We start from the raw sequence: 24,119 nt of genomic DNA on the forward strand, positions 1-24,119 counted from the left end.
GAAATAAATCCACAGGCGTTGTAGTCCTGTAGTTAAGGAGCTCTTCTCTGGTGTACGAATATCCAGAGGAGTGCCCAGACACAGAAGAAATGCACAAAAACAAAAACAAAAGTAACGCACTGAAGCACCAGGGCGACCATCCGCGGCGCCATCTTGGTAGAAAGATCTGAGGCTAAGACCACAGGACTGTAAATACCATATTGTTGGGCTTAATTTCTGTACCCAACAGTAATTTTAACATTAACTAGTTAGCTAATGTTGTTAATGAGACTAGTGTCATTTCAGTTTGGTAATGTAAATATAACATGGCCAATATTAAATGTATTGCATTTAATTAAAAATGTACAGCAGTGAACTTTAACTCTGTTTCAAATAAGAGAGACAAATATTGTTCTTTTAATATATTGGCAATACCAAATTTGTCTGAAAGCTTATTTATATGGGTAAAAAGACAATTTACGAGTTGTGATAACTATGTGTTTGTTAGATAAAATGAAGAGTAGATTGATTTATCGATTTGTCAATTTTGTGAAAAATTTATTTTGATTTTGAGAAAATCCACCCATAACTGTTTTAAGTCATATTGAATAGATATCAGAGCCTTAAACAGACTGACCTGGCAAAAATGATTAAAAAAACATAACATCCTTATAAATTATAGCACTATACATCAACTTATCCCAAAATACATAAAGCATATAAACATCTACAGCAATATAATTCAACAAACAGCAGTACTACTAATCCAAAACACTCCATGTTTCATATTACTGAAAGAAACACAGACTTTTATTTCCAGGTGCATTCTGCTGCTGATATTTGCGTACTTTAAGTTTCTGAATATAGAACTTTTTACTGCCTTTCATAGTTTTTACTTGAGCGCCCTGAGTATTTTCTTCCACACTGAAAACACTTTGATAGATTTAATGATGACTTTATCTAATAAGAGTGATTTAGGACAGATAATTAGTTATTTTAAGCTTTTTTTTTTTTTAAGTAGTCCCTCTCATAGAGAGAATAGTCTGTCTGTTCTCTTCATCTCTCAGCTGGTGCTGGCTCTTCCTCACATACTGCTGAATTTGTCCTGTATCATCAAGGGTGGAAAGCCTCGGTCTCATCAGCTGTCCCTCAGAGATGATCGCAGATGATCTGAACACTTGCAGTTCTCAAACATGGAAATCAAATGTGTGCAAAGTTACAGGATTAAAACACAAATTTAACATAGCAGCTCATTTAAAAAAACACAGACACCACCAAACGGAGCCAGCAAAATAACCGAACTAACATTAACAGTGCTGTGAATCCTGCTAGTACTGTGATATTCAGGTTTGAATATCACAATTTCTGTAAAATTAAAGTCAATTTTTGAACAATATGCCTTTTACAGTAAAGGCTTTAAAAGCAAGTGGAACCTCACTAGTACTAACATCACTAATGTCACATAACTTTGCCGACATGTAGCTAAAAGTAATGTTTTCATGTTCTTCAGTATTAGAACATTTGTGTCTCTGCATACTCTGCATAAATGAGTACTTATTTAAAAAGTTTATTCTTCGACCGCTCCACTTGAGCTGTCCATTATTTTTTCGAAAAATGATCTGCGTTATCACACCTCTGTACATAAAAACACACAGTCCATCTGTCTGTCTTCTGCAGACCTTCAGGTACCAGCGGCGGGTTCTCCCAATGCCAGTGGCATGTCGTCCCGTGAATTTAGCAGACTGGCGACCTCCTGTGGAGAGAGAGGAGAGCGTCATACCTCTGTGGCTGCTGGTAGGAAGGCTGCTTGTGTTTCCTTTGTTCCTCTCTGCATTTTTCCTGCCCGTCTTCTCTTCATGGAGAACTAGTTCCAGAAAAAACACTGATGACATGGTGTCAAACAGTTGACCGAGGAGACCCAGGTGACACTGGAGAGATGAAGCAGGTGCCCAGGGAAAGGGAGGTCTGGGAGTCTCTGCTTAGACTGCTGCTCCATGGAATGGATTATAAGAGAAGAGGGAAATAGCAAACGTAGTTAACTGGTCAGTAATCAGCCTTGTGGTCCTCCCACTGTCTCCTCGGTGTTATCGTGCAGCTCAGGAACCAGTTCCCCATCAGCTGCAGGTTTTCCCGCTGTTGCAGTGTCTCCCTCTGTGTAATCTGAGAAGCACTAGTTCTGATAGGTATGAGGTTCACTTAGAGGTCATAAAAATGAACGGTATTTTAGATTCTGAAGAAAGGATGTGATGAGGATTAGCTGATGCTGCTGACACAGACCGTTTGTGATGGAAACAAAACCAACTGTGACCTTTGAACTTTTAGCAAACCAAACAGAGAAGTTCCACACTTTATTTCACACTAGATCCTCCTGCAAAAATAGAATATTTTCTTTGAACTACCAAAAAATCTGTTTTGTAATTGGAGCGTTTCTGTGACTTATTGCAGCAACTTTTCCTTTTCTAATGTGGAATCTTGACACACTTTGTTGAAACTGCAATTGTGTTTGTTGGGATGCCTCGGCGATTAAGAATGTGCTTAAACAGATTTTACAGTGAATCAGAAGAGAACACTGCTTTCATGTGTGTAGTTTGAAGTCTGAGTATGTATGTGTGTATGTGCATATATAAAACCATCTCTTTTCTGTCTTCAGCGCTCTCTCCCCGTCATCTACCCAATCATTAGGCACTATAATAGCTCCGCCTCAAACATCCCAACCCCCTCCAGCTCCTACAGCGTCCCCCCTGGGACCCGATACCCACCCCGCCTCCCTCAGAACCTGGACTTCAGACGGATCGGCTTTGTATTGCTGAATCAAAACCACAACCCCCCTCATCCCCCCGACTCTGCCCCCTCCGCTCCCACTCCTCCTCGAGTCCTCCTTCACCGCCTGCTCCTGACCAGGACCGATTCCCCCACTGACATTTGCACTGCCACTGTGTCCATGGCAACCAGAGATCAAATTAGACGATACAGTCAGAAACTTGCAGCCCTGAGGAGGGGGAGGGAACACAAATCCTTTACACCTCCTTCCTGCGATGACCCCACCTCCCATCAGGTGACAGGGGATGATGTCATCAGAACTGATGAAGAGGAGGAGGAAGAGGGCGACATCATCCTGGTTCTGTCTGAATCTTCACCCAGTGCTGCAGGAAGTGTTGCTGTCAGTGACGATGTGCAGGAAGTGGGGTCAGAGAGTAAAGAGGACGGAATCTTGACACCACCTAGAGGAGCAGAAGAAGACAGTGGTGATCCTGATGAAGATGGAGACAGAAAAACTCAGCAGGTGAAACCTTTAGTGGCCAAAGTCAGCTCTCAGTCAATCAACCAATTAATATCTGCAGATATCTGACTTCCTGTTTGGTTTCAGCCACTGTCAGAAGAAAGTGATGAAGATGATCAGAGAGAGTCAGAAGACGTGCTGTTCGCTCATGATTATCTCTACAGGGTGAGGCTTTAATTCTGAAATTGAATTGTATTTAGCAAGATTGTGTAACCGCAGTTGTTTGTATTTCCTGTTACCTGGTCAGGTTTATGAGGCGGTGCAGATGTATCCGGGCTTGTGGGAGGAACTGATGTGTGTGTTGGACGAGTTCTCAACTGCTGCAGTTGATGTCCTGTATGACAGAATAAGCAGCGTTCTGCGGCCGTGGCCTCAGCTGCTCAGAGACTTTGCCGCCTTCCTGAACCGCAGACAAGCTCGCCGCTGTGGCCTGGTGGGTGACATCACTGTGACCTCGCAGAGGTGTGCTGTGACTTAGGTGCAACTCATCAGCTCTCTTCATCTCCGCAGCTTCTGGAGCAGCAGCTATTTGAACGCAGTCGAGTGTTTCTATGGAAACTGAGATGGAGCCTGGGAGAAAGCTCCTCACTGTACCAACAGGTGGTGTCAGTACTGCAAGGAAGCTCTGCCCCTTTACCTGAGGACATAAACAAGGTAAGGTAGATGACATTTGACCCCTCAGCTGATCTGACCTGAGGAAATCTGTCAATTAAATCTGTCTTCTACTGATAAAATAATTAAACACTGATTATTTTCCTCCGGAATGATGGGTTTATCAAGTTATTGATAAAAAATGGAACAGAGAGAGACCGAAGTCTGATCCTCTCTTTGTTTTGTCAGCTCTCTTCTTTGCTCTGCCATCATCCTGACCTACAGCAGGAACTCCGCCAGTTCTACCAAGAGTTCCACACCACAAACTCTGCTGCCCAGAGTTCCCCTGACGGGAACCAAGGCACCGACAGAGAGGAACAGGATGAGGGGCAGCGGCAAGCGGTTTGTGCCAAAAACATCACTTTGACAGCCACTGGGGAGAAAGTCGTCATGTGGACACGGTCAGAGAAAACACTAAAGAAACATAACGATGAAACATCATTTCAAGGTTCTGAAACTATTAGAGACAAAAAACCCCAGTGTCCTGAAAAAGTGTTGGCAGGCATTATTCAGATGTTGTAGAAAATATCAGAAAGTCATCAATAAGTGTTGCACCAGCCACAATCACACACTCAAAATCTCTGTTGCATAAAACATTACACACCCTGCAAATGTTCACGTGCTCTGGAAACGTGTTCTAAAAACAATATTCATTAAATGCTCCATAAAAAAATCCTTAAGGAATAAAAATGAGACGGAACATCTGTAAACCCAAAAAATAAAACTTCTGAAGCATACATCTTCTAGTAGCAAAGACATTTGTATTGTATAAAACTGTAAATGTTGTAGAAATGTTTCATTTGAAATGTTCTACAAACATAAACGCTGATCTTGAAACATTATGAAAATAAAATGAATTTAAGCATCGAAGCTTTCAGAGCCAGATGTTTTAAGATGATTCTAAAAGTAGCATAAGAAAAGAGGAAAAACTAACTCTGATTGTTCCTGTTCCAGCGAGGTGGACCGAGCTATCCTGACTGCCTGTCAGGAGAGGGGAGCCACCTGGAAAACGTTCAGACAGGTGTCTATCCACCTGGGAAACAAGACTGCCCAACAGGTGAGATGAGGCAACGCCTCAGCATGCAAGTGTAGAGCTCTGAGCTCTGTGTTTTTCTTCTAAGTATTAAATCCGATGTTTTCTTCAGGTACGCCTTCGGTTCCTCGACCTGATGAAGCTTTTCCACTCTGCAAAGTCCACTTCCTGTTCCTTTGAGGCACAGCCAATGAGCAGGCAAGATGCTCCAGACTGAGTCCTTGACCAGTTAGAGACCTGCAAATAGACTACAGAGTCCAAAATGATGCAAATCCACTGCTGTCCGACTTTGAGAATCCAGAGGAGTTTATTTAGATGAAAGAATGGAGTCTTGCAGGAGGCGCTCTGCTCACCTCTGCCAGACTGTTTAGAGAATGTGTTGAGACGAGAGGATCAAAGAGTTCCATTCTAGATCAGAGATGATGAATGATTCAGGATACATGTGAACCTCCGTGGCCGGCCTTCGGTTCTGGACTTTAGGTTTAGAGACTTAGCTGTGGATTTAAAATCTAGAACCAGTTAAAAGTTCTACAGCCTCAGGATAACACTCTCTTCCTACAATCTGGGTGATGATGGATTCTTCAGACCTTTTTTCTCTGGAGCAGATTTGAGGCTGATCAAAGAGTTCATTTACAGGACTGTAGCTTACTGTGAAAGAGTTCAGAGACACTTGCTGTTTATACTTCAACTCCGATTTGTTGACCAATCAGAGCAGAGCTTTATTTAAAAAATATTTATCATTAATTTATCTCCTCTAGAGAGGGAGGGGCCTCTGTGGTCACATAATACAAAGAAGGAAAGTAGAAACCAGCTCCTGTTGGCTTAAACTGGGTCATGTGACCTTGGTGAGGGGCCCGTCTTCTGGTTTCCCATAATGCTCTGCGTTGAGGACACCTCATCACTCCCATGATTCCATGCTCTCATGTTGGTGAAGGAGACATTGTGTGAAGGTTTTGTACAAATGTTTATTCACATTGAATGAAAATAACTCATTAAAAATTTTTTACTCCTTAAAAGTGTTTGTAAACAAAGTGTTTGTTTGTGAAGGCTAAAGAAAGAAATCTTTAAGCTTTAGGGAGGAAAGAGAGTACTGATATAATGAATTGCCCCCTCTATTGGAGAAATGAAAAGAGCTCTGGGTAGCACCAGGATAGTGCTCCAGGGAACGATGAGGTATGTTATATTATGTTGAAACATTTAAGTAATGTAGCGTTAAATAAATTGTTAATGTTATTTAATAAGATATGACAAGTAGGGCTCTTCCCATATAGATGCAAAAAGGCAATAATTGTGCCAATAAAGAAACCTGGAAAAGGCCATAGTAATCCTGGGAAATATAGAACCATTGCTTTGACTTTCAATATGTGTAAATTGATGCAAAGGATGGTGAATGAGTGGTCGGTGCAATTTTTAGTCAAGAAATATAACAGCACCTTATCGGAGTAGTTTTCGTAGCAATGGATCCTCTTTTATGTCTGGAAGATGATATTAAGAAAGCTCAGAATAATAAAGAAATTGTAGTTGCTATGTTTGTGGATGTAGAAAAAGCATATGATATGCCTTGGAGAAAGGGTTTACTGATTAAATTACATCAGTTAGGAATAGGAGAAAATATGTTTAGTTGGTTAAGGGATTTTTTTTATGTGACAGAACTATTCAAGTTAAAATAGGATCACATGTTTCAGAGCCAAGAAAAATAGAAAATTGAACTCCTCAAGGAAGTGTAGTAAGCCCAACGTTATTTTCAGTTATGATCAATGGTATTTTTAAAGATATCTGGAAATTATGGTAAATTACTTTTTGCTCATGATGGAGCATTATAGGTAAGGGTGGGAAATGTAGACCATCTCATTAAGAAATTCCAGGAGGGGATAAGTAAAGTGGAAAAGTGAGGTGTAGAATGGGATTTTAAAATTTTCAGTTGAGAAAACTAAAGTCATGTTTTTCACAAATAAAAAAAAAAATAGGAGAAAATAAACAGTTTTACTAGTATGGGAAGGGGCTAGAAAGGGTTGATTGGTTTCGTTTTTTGGGTCTAGTTTTTGATAAGAAATTAACTTGGAAAAATCACAGAGCACATTATGGGTAAAAGTAAAAAGGTACTTAATATTATAAGGGGTTTAGCAGGGTTGAGATGGGGTGCAAATTTTGATGCCACATTAATTCACTCAAGAATAGATTATAGGTGTATGGTATATTGGTCAGCGGCTAAAACTTGGATATTATCCAAGCTCAACCACTGAGACTTTAAGCAACACCAGTATGTGTCCTACAAGTAGAATCGGGTGGAGTGCCACTATATTTTAGAAGACAAAAGTCAATGGTAAATTATTGGATACATTTGAAAGGTCATAATAAAAGTCATCGTGTTAAGAAAGTGTTACAAACTTATCCCCAATCCACCCAAAACTATTTTTTAAATCTTTTCCTCTTTTCAACAGTTCAGTGAATAGCTTATGTGACCTGTGGCTGAATCATCCAGAGGAGTTTCAGCGTGCTGTACCCAACCAGCTACAATGACTGGTTTCCGGTCTCCCCTGGCTTTTGGACTCGCTTCACCCACTCATACAGGAATTTTTCCTTAATGAGCTTCATCTGCATCCCAGATGAAGCTCATTACCAGACTCATCAAGAGGATTTAACCCTGTAAGACCCAACCCATCAAAAAAATGGCCAGAAAATTCTGATTTTTTTATTAATTTATTTATTTTTGGAACTGAGATGGTTATTATGTATAGATTGTGTTATTCTTACTTAGTGTATTGTCTTTCTTTGTTACTGTTTGTTTATACTGGAGCACTTTAACCAAAAATAATTTCCCCTAGAGATCAATAAAGTATTCTGATTCTGATTAACCATTCTAACAAAATCCACAAAAATGTTTTTGCTATATGTATGTATGATATATTTTTGTTTTTGTTTATCTTTTATTTTTGTATTGCATTTGATACATTGGGCATTTTTGGCACGTTTTGTTAACAATAATGTTAATTCTAGACAAAAAAGGAGTTTTTGAAATTATGGCAAGTATTTATCATGTTGATGAGATAGCTGTCTCAGAAACTCATGCATCAAAAATAGGATACAAAGGGCATTGTAGGGTTAAGGAAATAGAAGCGATGTAGCAGTATAAGCCAAGAGAAGGCAGTAGTACAACTGTATTGAATGCAAGCTGCCATTAAAAACGAAAGAAGAAGACGACACCGGAAACTACCGAATCTGCAGTAACCAGACCTTCAGGTGTTGCTAGGTTTTTCCTCTGGATTAAAATGGCGTGGATTGGTGTCTGTAAAGGCTCTCGTTTTACACATATTTAATTTCCCAATAAAGATGTTTGATTTTAGTTATTACACATTTTAAATACTATTTGTTACGGTGAAGCGTTTTAATTTGAAGGAGGTCACCGGAACACCGCCTCATTGTAAGAAGTCTCCAGTAACGATCACCGGTTTCATCCTTCGTTCTCTCAGCTCTTCTTCTACTTCCGTCATGGCGCCCACTTTGGGCTTTTTTCCTGTCGTCACGTTGGTGGTGCTGTCTGGTTTTCCCGCCGCTGTGTCCTCGCGAAGGGACGTGCTCGAGCTCGGGGACGCGGACTTCGATTACCTGGCAACAGAGCACGAGACCATGCTGGTGAAATTCTACGCTCCTTGGTAAAGAATCGGCGTTAGTTTAGCGCGGCCGGCGGCGGGAGAGTTTTCCTGAGTTTTTTTTTTTTTAAATGAAATCATTCCATCTTTATTGGTTTTCTGCTGTTTTTAAATCGTGTCTCTGCTGTTAGGGAGGCACTAACAACCTGCTTGTCCTCTTCCATCTCTCGTTCCATTCCTCCACCTCTTTCCTACGTCATTTCCCTTGATTTAATTATTTTGTATTTATTATACTGTGGCTCTTATTTCCTTCATTCCTTGCCTTCCCTCCCCTTCCGTCTTTTCCGCATTCCTTCCTTGCGTTCCAACTTCCTTCCTTCCTTCCTTCCTTCCCTGTTTCTTTACACCCTTCCTTTGTTTATTTCTCCTTCCTTTCCTTCATCCCTTTATTTTTCCCTTCCTTCAGGTGTGGTCATTGTAAGAAATTGGCCCCAGAGTTTGAGAAAGCAGCTAGTCGACTGAAAGGAAGTGTTCAATTAGCAAAGGTAATGTGTCCATCGTGTTCATTACTGTTGTGAACACCTGTTTCACAACAGTCTTATCTGTTTGTCTCACCTGTGCGGCAGGTGGACTGTACGACAAACTCTGAGACGTGCAGTCGTTTTGGGGTCTCAGGTTATCCCACCTTGAGAATTTTTAGGTACGGCAAAGATTCCGCCCCCTATGATGGTCCTCGCACTGCAGGTAGGAAACACTATGAGCATCCCAATCCTGCTCTGTTACTTGACTCTGTGATGTAACCTCTGTCTGTGTGTGTGTTTCTGTTCAGAGGGGATCTACGAGACTATGAGGAGGCAGACTGGTCCAGACTCGATGCACCTGAAGACCAAAGACGATCTGAAGGCCTTTGTCAATAACCATGACGCCAGCATTGTAGGTACGAGGTCACGTGTTGCCAGTGGCGGTCCTAGCCTGTTTGGCGCCCTGGGCGAACACTCCCTCTCATTATAAATGAAATGTGCTCTATTTGGAAGCAGCAGGCCCCCCTCCCCTTTCGACGGCTTGTGTGTGAGACTTTAAATCATCAAACTGTAAATTTTGCTCCAGCCGGTCAGAAAATCTGCCGCCGCCCCGCCCTCTCCTCTCTGCGCCACAAGCAGCAGGCGCACCTCGCAAACGAAGGGCGCCCTTACTCCCAGCAAATGGACGATAGAAAACCGATCGGTGCCTATGCCATTCCCAATATGCGCTGGCTGACGTCGGGGCAGCACGAGGACGAGCTTTTTTTTTTTTTTTTTTTGCCGATGCCCGTGATGCCGCCTCGAGTAACTGCCCGTGTCGCCCGTATCTAAAACCGCTACTGCGTGTTGCTGTATGCTGCATCATGCTTTAGGCTGAGTGCTTCTTATTTGTCAAAGTCAAGTTATACAGACATTAAAGAATAAAATCAGTATAAACAAAACAGCAGAAGACGAAACAAACGATGAGGAAATGTAGCTGTTGCTTGGTCACAGGTGAAAGTTCCAGGCTCTTGTTGCCTAGGTAAGCCTCAGTTCAGCTTAATTCAGTTTTATTTATATATTGCTAAATCACAACAACAGTTGCTTCAAGGTATTCAAGTTGCTTTATATTGTAAAGATCCTACAATAATACAAAGAAAACAGAAAACCCCAACAATCCGATGACCCCTATGAGCAAGCGCTTTAGCGACAGTAGGAAGGACAACCTCCCTTTTAACAGATAGAAACCTCCAGCTGAACCAGGCTCCTGGAGGGGTGGCTAGAAAAAAGAGGGATGTAGTCTTAATCTAATCTTTAAGTATTTATTCACCTTAAACAGTTCAAACAAAACATGTACTCCTTCAATCAGAAAACCATAGTCTGCAAGCAGCTAGCTGTAGCCAATTTCCTGAAAGAGAATAAGCCTAACTTAGCATTACACAGGATTATATATTGAGTTGTCCTTCTATCTGTTTGGTTAAAACTGTTGGGGAGAGGCCGTGGTTTAGACTTGGCATTCCCTCGTTGGTGGACAGGATGATCACAACCTCTTGGCAGTCCTCTTCCCCTCCGGAGGCCATAGCACTCGTCTTTCCACTGTACAGACGAGGTCACATCTAGGTTAGAAACCTACCTCTCCTATTTTTATATAATGACTTTTACCCTGGTTACGTGTCTCTGTGCTGGCTTACGCTCTGGTCTGCACAGACGACTTCTAAATGTACTCGGGCATAGTGCAGCCAAATATATTTATACTAGCCTTTACACTCCTAACCTAGACAGAATCATAAGATGCATGATCCTCAGTTAGATTTCACACATAGGTACATCTGCAGGTACATCTCTATGTGTACCTGCAGAATTAAACTGAGAGCAATGGTAACAATGGCCTGCACGCCCACTTCATCACTGCTCACCAAGCTGCAGGCAAAATCTGAAGGATGTGCATAAAACAAAATGTATAAAAATGCTCGACCTCACATACCAGGACATATCCTGGTTAAAGACTCCACGATTCCTCAGTGTTACTGGAGGCCAAGGTAATGCTATCCAGAGTAAGCATCTGGTTAGATGCAGTGTTTCTAAGAATTTTAGGGCCAAATACAATTACCTCAGTTTTATCTTTATGTCTCTTTAGGTCTTTGTCTTTAAAACATTCACGCAGTTCAAATAGTTGTTGTGTGTTATCTGGCTTGATGGATAGGTAAAGTTGGGTGTCATCTGCTATGCCTTTTAAGGGAAGCAGGTATAATGCAAACAGAATTGGTCCTTCCACAAAATCCTGTGGTACTCCATAATTAACCTCTGTGTATGAATTTTTTGTATTTTTTTTTGTTTTTGTATTTGTAACCTTCACTAAAGCCATTTCTGTATTGTGATGAGCTCTGAAACCTAATTGAAACTCTTCAAATAAACCATTTTTGTTGAATTTGTTCGCACTGTTGCAGTCTGGATACCTGTACACCTTTGAGGTTTTATTGCTTGCATGGCATGATCACCTTATAGTAACCTTAAAGTAAACATGGCCATGCTAACTTCAGGGTCAGACAAACACATGGTGTCTGTGGTCCTCTGACTCCCCTTTAGCTCCCTTACCAGTGCATGTGTCTGCATCAGGTGTGTTCTCAGGTACGGACAGCCCCCGTCTGGCTGAGTTCCTGAAGGCAGCCACTCTACTCAGAGAACAGTTCCGTTTCGCTCACAGCACCAACCTGCAGCTCGCCGAAGAGCATGGGGCCAACTCAGAGTGAGTTCACACCTAAGTGATATCACCGTAGTGATGTCACAGTTTAAAGGTGTTATTCTCACTTCTGTGCGTGTGTGTGTGTCTCTCTCTCCAGATGTGTGCTGCTGTTCAGACCTCCCAGACTCGCCAATGCTTTTGAGGACAGCATTGTCATCTTCAGAGACTACCTGACCATCGGCTCACTGCGGCGCTTCATCAGAGATCACATGTGAGTCTTTAAGAGATAAGAGATAACTCTTTATTGTCATTGCACAGTCATATATAGTACAATGAAATTGGAAAACTGTCCTACGTCATTAGAGGAACCGCAGCCTCATTCTGTGTGTCCATCTATGTGCAGCTACGGTCTGTGTCCTCACATGACAATAGAGAATAGAGACCGACTGAGAGTCCGGGACCTGCTGACGGCGTACTACGATCTTGACTACCATCACAATATCCCCGGCTCCAACTACTGGAGGAACAGGTAACGCAAGCACACAGAGGGGATGTGTTCCAGATGTACAGCTTGATTGACTAAAGTGTTTGTGTGTAATCCTCTCCCCTGTGTGTTTTCTTCTCAGGGTAATGAAGGTGGCGTCTAAGTATGTCGGGCGGGGTCTAACCTTCTCTATAGCCAATAAGAAGGACTTCCTGTTGGAGCTGGAGGAAGACTTTGGAATGGGGACGTCAGATGGAGGGGAGCTGCCCTTTATCACTATCCGGACCCGACTGGGTCACAAGTACACCATGAGGGAGGAGTTCACGTGCGTAGCCAAGTCATACCACTATGTCACCTGTTCTGCAGGTGAGGGGGTGGGGTCACAATAAACCAGAACTATCTGATCCAAGTCTGTTTCAAACTTTTGGGGGGGCTGACCCGCATTTCTCAGCTTTCTGACCTCATTCACAATGAAAGCACCAACAAGTAACTGTGTGTGTTTGTTTGTTTGTCTTAGGAGGGATGGTGCGTCTCTGCAGAGGTTCCTGGAAGATTACTTTGCAGGTCGACTCAAACGTTACATCAAATCAGAACCGATACCTGAAAAGAACTCTGGGGCTGTCAAAGTGAGTAAAACAAACACGCCAAAGCCTCTTGTGTGAGTATCAATGACGTTGTAGACCTCTTTGTAACCTCTGACCTGTGTGCCTCAGGTGGTGGTAGCAGAGTCCTTTGATCAGGTGGTGAATGACCCGGATAAAAATGTTCTGATCCAGTTTTTTTCTCCGTTGTGTCCTCACTGTAAGAAGTTGGAGCCGGTCTATGGAGAGCTTGCTGAAACGGTACGCTCACTCATATACTGAGAATATAATGTCCACTCTCACACTCTGTCGCTTTAGCAGTAACTGGGTGTTCGCTGTTTGGCTAGCTTCACTCAAACAGGAAAATCCAACTGTAGCCGTAATGTGCGGATTTGTAAAGCACTTTATAAATAAGCACTGTGTGGTGAAGACCCTGTTTTAGTCACCAGACCAACAAGCTTGAGTCCACACTCTAGCTTCTCTGCACCAGGTGTACCATCCTGTGCAATCAGCTGGCAAAGCAGATATTTGCAAGGTGTGATCAATGCTATTTTACACAATAAAATATTCTCTCTTTCGCCAAACACAACAAAACAGATTACTACAACACAGGTTACTTACTGCATGCGTATCACACCAAAAACATAACGGTTTCCTATCGAAGATAATTGCAAATCCCATCATCCATCAGCATTTCTGCAGGAAAAAAAACCTAATCTCCACGTTACAGTCTCCTTCACTCACATTTGGGCTCATTCCTCACTTCTAATATGAAATAATCCGGTCAGTGAGATGATGTAAGGAAAAAAGAAAACATCTCCAAAAAGTATGACATCTCTTTCTCAGAGCGTCTGCTTTTTTTTCTTTGCTTTTTTTTTCCTTTGTACACTTGAACCTACTTGCCCTGCAGACTTGCCGATGGTATTCCTGATTGTGCTTCAGTAAGAAACTGCATTCTGTTTGTGGTGTGGTGTGCATTAGGGCTGCCACGATTAGTCGAATAGTCATGATTACGTCGACTATCAAAACTGTCGACAACTAATTTAATAGTCGACGCGTCGTTTGAAGCTTTGTAAGATCCCAAAAGACGCGGGAATAAGTAGCAGGATTTAAGAGTGTAATAACAGACTGAAACAGAACATGGCAGCACTGCATGTAGCTGCCGTTAATAGTTTTTACACAGCAGAATAAACGTCAATCAGACAACTGATTATCAGAAGTGTGAGATGCTCGATAATATACTCCGGTGTCCTGTTATATTTTAGATAGCAAGGAGCACACGGCTGAGTTTATTAAATTTAAATGAAATTTGCAGATTGTTTCAGTGGAGTTTAATAAACTATCATCTTGTCTTTATTTTTAGCTAGCACAGACCTTAAACACTTAAAGCTCTAAGCTAATGATAGTTATATAAGAGCAGATGCTGCTGGCGCAATAAGCTGTACGTTTTATGTCCAATGGATGCATGATCTGATTAGTCGACTAATCGCAAAAATAATCGGTGACTAGTAAAATAATCGTTTGTGGCAGCCCTAGTGTGCATGTACTGGGCTGTTATGTTCTAAATTATTAAATTAAATAATAATAATTAAAATGCTAACTAATTGAAAAAGAAGTGTACCGTAATTGTCGGGCTATAAGCCGCTACTTTTTGCACAAGTCAGGTGCGGCTTTTCTATGGATTGTCCATGATTTTTGTCATATCGTAAGACGATTTGTTTTGTTTGTTCCGCTGTTGTACGGCACTACGTTGCCTGGCGGAAGGATCGGGGTTCAAGAGTGGTATGTTGGTCACATGTCGAAGAAGAAGAAGGTGTACTTTATTGGTCCCCGTGGGGAAAATCGCTCTCTGCATTTAACCCATTCACTCAGTGAAGCAGTGGGCAGCCATTGGGCGCCCGGGGAGCAGTGTGTAGGGACGGTACCTTGCTCAGGGGTACCTCAGGGTAGCTGTTCAGGGGAATCGAACCCCCGACCTTCCGATCATGGGGCCACCACTCTACCTACTGAGCTATCTCTGCCCTGTACTGAGCTATCTCTGCCCTGTCCATCCGCCAGGCAACATAGTGCTGTACAAGTAGCGCGAAAAGTGGCTTGAAGACGTTTCGCCTCTCATCCGAGAAGCTTCTTCAGTTTTAGGGTAAAGTGGTGGAGTCTCCCAGATTTTTCTTTTCAAGCTCCTTAGAAATCTGAGATGATGGTGTTTTAGATTTATCAGAATCAGAATACTTGAATAACCCCTGAGGAAATTATGTAAATAATTTAACAGAGTTACAGTTGACATTTAAAATGAACCCCTTGGCGGTTTTACTATTAACTATACATTTAATCTTCAGTATAAGAAAAGTGCAGTTTGAACAGTTTCTCTACACAATAAGGAAATGGTGCTAGAATAAGAATGGGCTGGGTCTTATATATTTGTGTGACATGGCCTTCCTGCTCTCAACACCAGCTGAGCACCGCAAATAAGCAGGTGCACAACAAACCACACAAAGCTGCCAGCTCATGCTTCTGTAGCATCGTGTGTGCTATTATGAACTACTCTCACACTGCAGCTGCACTTAGGCTCTGCCCCTTCCTGAGTGTGTAAAACATCTGCAAAAGGTCACATGACATCTTAGAAACTCTGAAACATCTTCCGTCTTCCTCAAATGGGGACTTGTCTCAGACCTGGTGCTGGTTCCTGTTTGCCTATGAGGTCTTGTGTGCTGTAGCTCCACCCACTAAAATGACCTGTTGTACTGAAGGATATATCACTGGTTTATTTCTGTGTGAAATCATTGTCAAACCTTTGTGTTCTTCAGCTGCGCTCTGACCCCAAAATCGTCATTGCCAAGATGAATGCCCTGGCCAATGACGTCCCTCTGGGTTACGACGTCCAAGGGTGAGATTCAGGTTTCCCGTGACATGCTTCAGTCATTGCCAGGTGTGAGTCTGATGTCGCTGTGTCTGCCTGCAGGTTTCCCACCATCTACTTTGCTCCAGTAGGCAGGAAGGACGAACCCGTCAGATACCAGGTAAGACACCTGAGTGCATACCCAAGACCTGAGGCTAGATGGACCTCAGCTACAGTTTTAGATGAAGTTGCTTCCTCTCAGTTTATCTAAGGTCAATGTTATCTGCAGCAGCCCACTCGCCTGTGCTGTAGTTTTCCCTCACAGCTGTTTGAGCTGCCTTGTCTCAGGGTTTTATGGGTAGTTAATTATGCTCTGTGCTCACCTATGTGCACTAGCTCAGGTCCACACCTGCAGTCTGCGGCTTCTCTCAGCATATGTCAGTGGGATTTAAAAATTACATTTTCTCATTTACATACATCCTGTTTGTCAACACAGAGTCTGCCCATTCATACTTCACATTTAAATAATTTTCTAACCCCCCGGGTCAGTGTGAGCACTGCAAAGTACAGACACTCATTTTTCTCCACAGCCACTCATGGTCAGCTCAGAAGAAACACAGGACATAATTTGGTCCATTAAACTGCACCTGCTTCCACTTGTACAGGCTCTTGACTGATATGGTACAGGTACAACCACATCTGTGCACAGATCAGAAGAGGCGTTTTCTCAAAGTGCAGAAGTGAGTCATTCAACGATTCAGTGCAGAGAGGTCCATTAACACATAGTGAGTGAGAAAGGTGAAGAAGACTCAGTGCATCATCCGAATCCCCCAGCAGCCTACACTTATTGCAGCATAACTAAGGGAGGATTCAGGGTCACCTGATCCAGCCTAATGATATGCTTTAGCAAAAAGGAAAGTTTTAAGCCTAATCTTAAAAGTTGAGCAGCCAATAACACCAGTGTGCTTTTTACTGCTCTCATTTATCATCCACAGGGCATACGGACGCAGTACCCTCAGGGTCTGCCGACTGCTGCTAAAGTCCTGATTTTATACTAATTAATTAAATCCTCGTCTTATTCCTCAGCTGGTCTATATAAATAAAAGTGTGTGTATATAATAATAACTAATGTGAGCCTGTAAAGGGCTGGATGTTAAAAATCCTTCCTGGTGACAAATATTTGCTTTGATTACACTGTAACTTCAGGCTGTGGTCTTTCCTGGAAAACCCAACGTGTTTATACTGTTTGACTCAACATTTATTGTTCAGAAACAGCACTACAGCTGTTTCTGAACAATAGGCTCATACACCACCAAAGAAGAGCCTACAGGGATTATAAATGAAGAATTTTACTTTGAAAGTCTGTTGTCATTTACGTACACACACAGCCACATTTCCTGCTCGGACCAGTCTGTTTTTTTTTAATACACCCTCATTCATCCAGAGCTGCAAGTGGAGGAAGTGAAGCTAAAGTTCAGTGTTTAATAGTTGGTAGTTTGCTGAAGCTTACACAGACACTGTGGACACTGTGCAGTTTGTGAAGGCAAGGCTTCACAGTAAGGGTGGAGCTTGAGCCACCGACAGGTTTTCAAGATAAAGTCTTTATGTTAACTTCCTTCTGGGGTCACATGACATCTCCCATGTGCTTTCAGGGCACCCGCGAGCTCAAAGACTTCCTCCGGTTCCTCAAGCGAGAGGCGAGTCACCACTTGGTGTTGAGTGGCTTCAAAGATGAACTCTGACACCCCCAACAGCAAGGAGGAGAGCCTGAATCTGGAGCGCCAATACCGGACATTACATCAGGACACTCGTTGCATCAAATCAAATCGCTCACTCATCCCTGAAACACACCACTATTAATCATGCCATTGTCAGCCTCATTATTTATTTATTTATTTATTTATTTGTTTGTTTGTTTGTTTGTTAACTTCAGTCGACCTCCTTTCGTGCACAAACAGGTTGCAGGTGTTTTTCTTCTGTTTTTTGGGACAATAAAGTTTTGTATGAATTTCAGAGACTTGGACAGGTTTGTGCTCGTTCAGGCCCACAGCTGCTTATCGACCTGTCGTCCCAATATGCTTTAGGCACATGTGATGTCACTGGACACAGGTAAACACACTCATGGGAATATCCACGTGTGTTTTCAGAATGCAAATCAGTCAAAATTGATTCTCAGCTTGGTGTACAAATAAGTCACAAGAAATGCAGAAAGTGCTACATGAGCACCAGCCCTGAGTCTCCTCAATGAAGGAGACATTCACAATCAGCCTGTTAGATATAAGCATAATTAAATTCACATATGACTACTCACATTATTTGCCACATTTTCATGACGGTAATCCCACTTTTTATTGTATTTATGGCTGGTTGGTTCTTGGAACCAACTCTCTCATGCATTCATGAGTCTAAATGTTACATAGTAGAGTAGAAAAGCACTGTAGTCCATTTACCTTTGGTTTCTGCTTTGAGAAGTACTGAATAAAAATGTTTTGGGAACCCCGGTCAAAAACACCCCCTCCTCTCATGCAGTTTCAATAAATGAAACTATTTATTCACCTCATGCTTGCCATGGATCCTAAACTAAGGTATCACACAATATCAAAGGTGGTGGGGCATTCTGTCAGTCATTTTAAAGAAGAAAGGCTTCATTGTTTCATGAATCACCTGATCCAGTCTAGAAATTACCAGAACACTGGAGATGTTACTGCATTAACCTGAGACAGCTGGGTCGGTTCCTGGTCATGAAACACATGAAAGGGAGACGTGATGCTGCTACAACCCTGCTGGGAGTGAGGAAGACTTCTGATGTGACTGCCCACTGCCCAGTGGGAAAACGAGCTGGAAAAAAGTGTAACCTTTGCTCCTTAACAGACAGGAAGGGAGAAAGTGGTAGCGCCTGATGCTTTTGCTTGTTTCCAGTCCTGTAGAAAGATTGGTTTGCATTACCAGGAGTAAGTCTAAGTCTATTTAATAATAATGAATTTTATTTATTTTATTTATAAAGATCCTCAAAATTACATTAGTACAACAAAATAAATGATAAAAATAAGAAGACCAAGTGATATTATTTCTATGTGCCGTGAAGGAAAGAGTGCTGTCAATGATGACACCAACACTGTTAACCTGAGGGGAAGGTATGACAATAGTTATCAATGGATAATGAAAGATTTATGGTCCCAACTTTAGTCTGTATAGATTTGGTGCATATTTGAATAAATTCTGTTTTATTACCATTAAGCTTAAGAAAGTTCTGAAACCTTGATTTCACTTTAACGATAAGAAATGTGGGTATGAGAGTAACTATAGGTTTGGAAGTAGATTTGGGTGTCATCTGCGTAGCAGTGGAATTGAATGTTATATTTCTTGAAAATATTACCTAGATGTAGGAGATAATAAAAAGCAAAGATCCCAGGACAGAGCCTTGGGGTACACAGGACTTAACTGGAGTAGATGGTGATCTGTGAATAAGTAATTGAAAAAAACTGTGCACGGCCAGAGAGATATGAGGTAAACCAGGCGAGTGCTATATTTTTGATGCCAATAGATGTTAATCTATGAAGAAGGATGCCGTGGGAGATTGTATCAAAAGTTGCCATAAGGTCAAGGAGAATGAGGATAGTGATGAGTCCAGAATCCGCTGCAAACAAAAGATCATTTGTGATTTTTCCTAGAGCTGTTTCTGTACTATGGAATGAACAGAAGCCAGATTAAAACGGTTCAATTTTTTCAGTTTTATTTATACAGCACCAAATCACAACAACAGTCAATTTTAAGGTAGACCCTACAATAATACATACAGGAAAAACAACAATTAAATGACCCCCTATGAGCAAGTACTTTGGCAACAGTGGGAACACGTGAACACGTAAACATTCGGCCCATTTCTCATGGGGCGCTGCTAGCTTGAGTGACACACATGTCTAAGATGGACTTTATACAGTTTATTCCTCTGCACGACAGACTGCTCTATACAGGTTACAGGGCACGCCTCTGAGCACATCTATCATTAATGCTACTGTGCATAAAGCTCCGACAATGGTACAGACCAGCGGTTCATTACACTCCCACCAATCATGCTATGATTTACAAACTAGCTGAATCATACATGATTCTGAACAACAACAAAAATGAAACCACTTCAGCCAATATAAAGGTGTACAGACCATGATAGAGCAGTTGCCACTTGGAATGTTACATTGTTTATGTCAATATGTCAGTTCATCTCAGACAATAACATGTTTGTTATTATTCTCTTTCAACAAGAACCACCAATTTTTGGATAGGCTGCTCGATAATGGGGGGCTTGAAAGCACGGTCCTGTTTTTTGGTCCGACTTTGGTCTCCTACTTGAACCTTGACCCGACGGACTAAACCATCATCCCAAAATTCAAATTCAAATTTTATTTGTCACGTACACAGTCATACACAGTACGATATGTAGTGAAATGCTTGGACAACTGCTCGTGACCTAAAGAAAACAAAAAAGGAAAAGGCTATGAATAAGATAAAGAGATCCACCAGGAACCTGTATGCAGCACACCATCATTGGAAACGGGACAGATAAAACTTTATTAACAAACAGCCTGAAGGCAGGCGAGCCAACCCTAGTTTAAAGCGACTGGCCCACATTGATTCGTACCTTCTCCACCTTGGCGTACTTCTTGATGTCAATCTCTTTGCGACCGCTCTCCTCCAGTTCCACAGTGCGCACGGCGTCCAGCGCAATGTTACAGGCCAGCTCAGACCAGCGGCTCAGAGCTTTGGTGTTAATGGCTGAGTGGACAATCTTCAGCATCATGGAGCGGTCTGACGTGTCCACAGGGGTGCTAGGAGGGGAGGGGGCAGAGTTACACATAGCATAGGACATGGCAACTTCATCGCAGCTGGAACAGCCGTTACCTGATCTCCTTCAGGGTGTCCAACATGTCCTCCAGCGCCCGGCGGTAAGCACTGATGATCACAGTCGGATGCATCTGCTGCTCCAGAAACTGCTCAGCCACTGCCAGCATCTCACCGGCTGAAGGTCACACAGGTGACAGGGAGAGAGAGAGAGTGAGAGAGGGGGGGAGAGAGAGACAAAGACAGATTTTAGATCAACTGAGAGATCGTGTGATTGTGTGCCACGTTTCTCGTGCTCTTCCTCACCCAGTATGATGACCGAGGTGGTTCCATCTCCCACCTCCTCATCCTGTGTACGGCTGATTTCAATCATCGACTTCGCTGCTGGGTGCTGTACCTGGATCTGTTGCCAAGGAAATGCAGCAGGTGAGGAATCACACGCCTGATTAGATGTTGAATGAGTGTGAGCGTGTGAGTGACTGACCTCTCTGAGGATGGCATTTCCATCATTGGTCATCACGATTCCTCCAGTGGGATCGAGCAGCATCTACATATACACAAACACACACAGGGGCACATGTTAGCATATTAGCATGCCAACAACACTTCTCTTGCTGTGCTGTGCATGTGCAGAGGGTCTGACCTTCATCATGGCCCTTGGGCCAAGGCAGGTCCTGATGACATCAGCGATGGTCTGAAACGCACAAAGAGACCAAGGGGTCAATTGATCACTCAATCAATCCCAGCGGGTCAGATCAATAGTTCCTATCACCTGTAAGGTTATGGTGAGTCTGTGCTCACGACTCACTGGGGATCTCAGAGTTAGCATGACATCTGTAACATGTTTCAAAGAGCCAGGTGTACAACTGCTTATTGATTATTATTTAGTCATGCTGATCACACTGGTCTGTGTTAATATGATCAGATTTTATCTGTCACACACAATTTGAGTTCATTTATCCTCCTGCAGTGAATCTATGTAGAGCACTGAGAGACCAGAATGCCAATATTCTGCCAGGATAACTAAAAGTCAATAAAAGCTAGCAGGTTGTGTGTGTGTGACAATGGTCAATAATGGAGCACACAGGAGCTGGCTCTTTGCTGAGATGTTTGTGATGGTACTCCTGGTCCTTGAGCAGCACCTGGACCAGCCTGAACCGGTCTAGTTATGTGCCGACTCAGTCTCTGAGCATCACCTTTTTGCTTTCTGTGCCACAGCCAGTCCGGCATTCAGAGGAAACACACAGCTCCCCGTTAGTGTCTGACGCTGTTAGCAGAGTGAAACCCGTGTACACATTGTTTCAGACTGAACTATCAGCCAATCAGTGAACACGATTATGTCACTGTCAGCACTGTAAACTGCTCTCTGCAGGTGTTTCTTAGGTAAGCCATCAGTGTGCACAGGCTGTGTGTAACACACTAAAATCTAAATCTGAGTTTGACCCGTTCTGCACAAACTCTCTGCTGGTCTGTAGGGTTGTTATGTATGCACACACGCACACAACTAACACATTCATATAGTGTAGGACTGTCAGAAATCTTCATCAGACAGTAACATTTACCTTACTGATAAGTGCATTTTTAACCAATTTGTTTTTGCATTTAGGACAATGTTTTATATAAAAACAATTTAATACCGCATGTGAATGTGCTACACATCCTTTGGCAGATGTTTTCTGCAGCTTCTAAACAGAAAGCTAACAAAGCACACAAATTTAAACACCTTTTTTATCTTCTCCAAATTTTACTCTTCTTCATTTATGAGCAAATATATGTATAAATTCAATGACTAAATAATCATAAACACTTGGGTAAAGCTATTCATTATTTCAGTAACTGAGTATTCTATTAATTGCTCAGTGACAAATAAACACGTTCATCCTATTAATTAGTAATATTAAATATTCAGGAGATTAAATCTTAGAAATGTATACAATCAAATAGTTTAAAAAGCTGTCCAAGCACAATGCTTTTATTTTAGTTAAAAAAACAACACAAAAAACGCTATCCAAGCTATGACAGGGTGAGAGGATGGGGACACACTGCACAGGTACTATGGGTTCTACATAGAACCAAGCTAAAAGCATGAGTAGAGGAGCAGAGGCCGCCCTGGTTAACCCAGGCTACTGTCACTGGTGGATTTCCTCGATTAGCTAGCCAGACCTGAGGTTTTTTGCTCAGACACAGAACATAATGTTTGTTTGCCTCCTGTGAGTGCACTTGGACACAGCTGCTTATTAAGTAACTAACCAAAAACTTTAAGGACAGTGTGAAGCTCATCAAGAAGCTCATTGTGCTATGAGACCAATCCGATCATGATTCTATTTTTATTTTTTTTTACCCAGCCCAGCTCCTACAAGAAGAGGAGCAGGCCAAGACTGACTACAACCAACAGCTGGAGCACCTGCCAGATTGGACATGTCAGTTACCACGGTATCAAATTTGATAGGCAAGATATATGTCAGCAGTGGTGCGGGGACCGCTGTGCACAGCACCAACACATCATATGGATCACAAAGCAGGTTATTCAGTTTGTGACCTAAAGGGCACAGAAGGAAGTGAGCAGAGCCTTGTAGAACAAACGCACCTTTGCTGCATTGATGTTCCCGGTCTGGACTTTACGTCCAGACTCCCTCTTCACGTTCTGGTCTGCAGAGACAAACACACACAGGAAGTTACTGCCCGCATACACGCAGTGCTGTTACTCTTTATTCTTATTCGTACAGTGATGATCCGTTTTCAATAGGCAGAGGTTCCGCCTGAAAAAGAAAACGATCAGTACTGATGATGACTCTTCTCTCTGGATCGATCACAATGATCAGAAACACAATAACATGTTCCTAATGACATAATCAATAAGTGAGTTCACACTAACACAGGTGGAGGATTCCACCTTCACTCCATCACATGAACGCCTGATTTTAGCCTCAAAGAAACCGTTAGCCTGCTAGCTCCGTGTTCATGCTGAGTAACGGGTTAGCTTAAGTTAGCCTATCATCCATCTGCTAACCGGGCTAACATGCTAACGCCGGCCGCGCCCCGCTTTGTGCGTCTCTGGGTTGTTAGCGGATCGAAGGCAGTTCCGAACGGCCTGCGTACGGTTGTCGGTGGTTTTGTAAAAGCTTTGGAGGAAAATAAGAATACTCACTGAGCACTAAAACCTGCTGGCCGATCATTTTCACAGCGCGTGCCGGACAACAGCCTGGAAGCTTCTGGGTGGCACGAGGAGAGAGGAAGGCTCCACCTACAGGGGCGGGCAAACAGCCCGGTCCGACTAATCAGAGAGAACATTGCGTGACAGATAGGCAGATCCACCAATAAACTGAATGAGGCAAAAGGGTCGCCCTTTCATATGGAGACTAAAATCAGCCTTTAGTTTCATATTATCTCCGTGTATTAAAAACTGTTTCCGCTAAAAATAGAGCAGCTTCTACAATAAGCACCATCAGAATTCAGAGTTTTGGACTGAACTTCTAAAATGACATTTTTTGCTTTTTTTAAAGAAACAATTTATGCTCAGGAGCATGGGCGTCTCAGAGCTTTTTCTAACCCTCATCCTACCTACCTATGGTGCGCCGTTTGTAAACTGAAAATGCTGAAATTAGCGGCAACAGTTTTCCACATTTAGCTCCAAACCTTATGAAAACATTTTTCGAGTCACTT

General features: G+C 42.4%; 3 protein-coding genes across 4 annotated transcripts in view; 2 read left to right on the top strand and 1 right to left on the bottom strand.

Moving 5' to 3' along the window:
• Window positions 1-6,362, top strand: part of LOC102313856 (GON-4-like protein) — a 17,424-nt gene extending 11,062 nt beyond the window's left edge. For both annotated transcript variants that reach the window (XM_042214849.1, XM_042214850.1), the window contains 8 exons: window positions 1,657-1,773; window positions 2,630-3,262; window positions 3,347-3,424; window positions 3,507-3,692; window positions 3,770-3,913; window positions 4,100-4,311; window positions 4,865-4,967; window positions 5,056-6,362. In XM_042214849.1, coding sequence (XP_042070783.1) covers window positions 1,657-1,773; window positions 2,630-3,262; window positions 3,347-3,424; window positions 3,507-3,692; window positions 3,770-3,913; window positions 4,100-4,311; window positions 4,865-4,967; window positions 5,056-5,160 — 1,578 coding nt within the window. In that variant the 3' untranslated portion in view covers window positions 5,161-6,362. The remainder of the gene's footprint in view (window positions 1-1,656; window positions 1,774-2,629; window positions 3,263-3,346; window positions 3,425-3,506; window positions 3,693-3,769; window positions 3,914-4,099; window positions 4,312-4,864; window positions 4,968-5,055) is intronic.
• Window positions 6,363-8,125: 1,763 nt separating this feature from the next.
• Window positions 8,126-17,630, top strand: pdia8 (protein disulfide isomerase family A, member 8). The gene is made up of 13 exons (XM_005948798.3): window positions 8,126-8,596; window positions 9,000-9,078; window positions 9,160-9,277; window positions 9,363-9,470; window positions 11,650-11,779; window positions 11,874-11,987; window positions 12,120-12,245; window positions 12,343-12,525; window positions 12,718-12,826; window positions 12,914-13,042; window positions 15,586-15,665; window positions 15,741-15,798; window positions 17,270-17,630. The coding sequence occupies exons 1-13, from the start codon at window positions 8,433-8,435 to the stop codon at window positions 17,357-17,359; spliced, it is 1,488 nt and encodes a 495-aa protein (XP_005948860.1). The 5' UTR covers window positions 8,126-8,432; the 3' UTR covers window positions 17,360-17,630.
• Window positions 17,631-19,284: 1,654 nt separating this feature from the next.
• Window positions 19,285-23,737, bottom strand: LOC121812494 (T-complex protein 1 subunit gamma-like). Its single transcript, XM_042214856.1, has 9 exons — window positions 23,605-23,737; window positions 23,044-23,105; window positions 21,100-21,150; window positions 20,941-21,003; window positions 20,763-20,859; window positions 20,517-20,634; window positions 20,257-20,443; window positions 20,136-20,142; window positions 19,285-19,301 (listed from the first exon to the last, which is right to left on the bottom strand). The coding sequence occupies exons 1-9, from the start codon at window positions 23,630-23,632 to the stop codon at window positions 19,285-19,287; spliced, it is 630 nt and encodes a 209-aa protein (XP_042070790.1). The 5' UTR covers window positions 23,633-23,737.
• Between the last annotated feature and the right edge of the window lie 382 nt (window positions 23,738-24,119).

This window comes from Haplochromis burtoni, unplaced genomic scaffold (assembly GCF_018398535.1).
Source record: "Haplochromis burtoni strain Fernald_Lab_line unplaced genomic scaffold, NCSU_Asbu1 Contig_620, whole genome shotgun sequence".
Lineage (NCBI taxonomy): Eukaryota > Metazoa > Chordata > Actinopteri > Cichliformes > Cichlidae > Haplochromis > Haplochromis burtoni.

What these genes read in the sequence shown, in the direction of transcription:
- pdia8 (XM_005948798.3), top strand. Translation starts at nt 8,433, where the DNA reads ATGGCGCCCACTTTGGGCTTTTTTCCTGTCGTCACGTTGGTGGTGCTG. An exon ending in TGATGGTCCTCGCACTGCAG is followed by an intron (nt 9,278 to 9,362) that starts GTAGGAAACACT and finishes GTTTCTGTTCAG; the next exon opens with AGGGGATCTACGAGACTATG. An exon ending in ACCATGAGGGAGGAGTTCAC is followed by an intron (nt 12,526 to 12,717) that starts GTGCGTAGCCAA and finishes TGTTTGTCTTAG; the next exon opens with GAGGGATGGTGCGTCTCTGC.
- LOC121812494 (XM_042214856.1), bottom strand. Translation starts at nt 23,632, where the DNA reads ATGATCGGCCAGCAGGTTTTAGTGCTCA. An exon ending in GCCCAAGGGCCATGATGAAG is followed by an intron (nt 21,004 to 21,099) that starts GTCAGACCCTCT and finishes GTGTATATGTAG; the next exon opens with ATGCTGCTCGATCCCACTGG. An exon ending in GACACCCTGAAGGAGATCAG is followed by an intron (nt 20,444 to 20,516) that starts GTAACGGCTGTT and finishes CTCCCCTCCTAG; the next exon opens with CACCCCTGTGGACACGTCAG.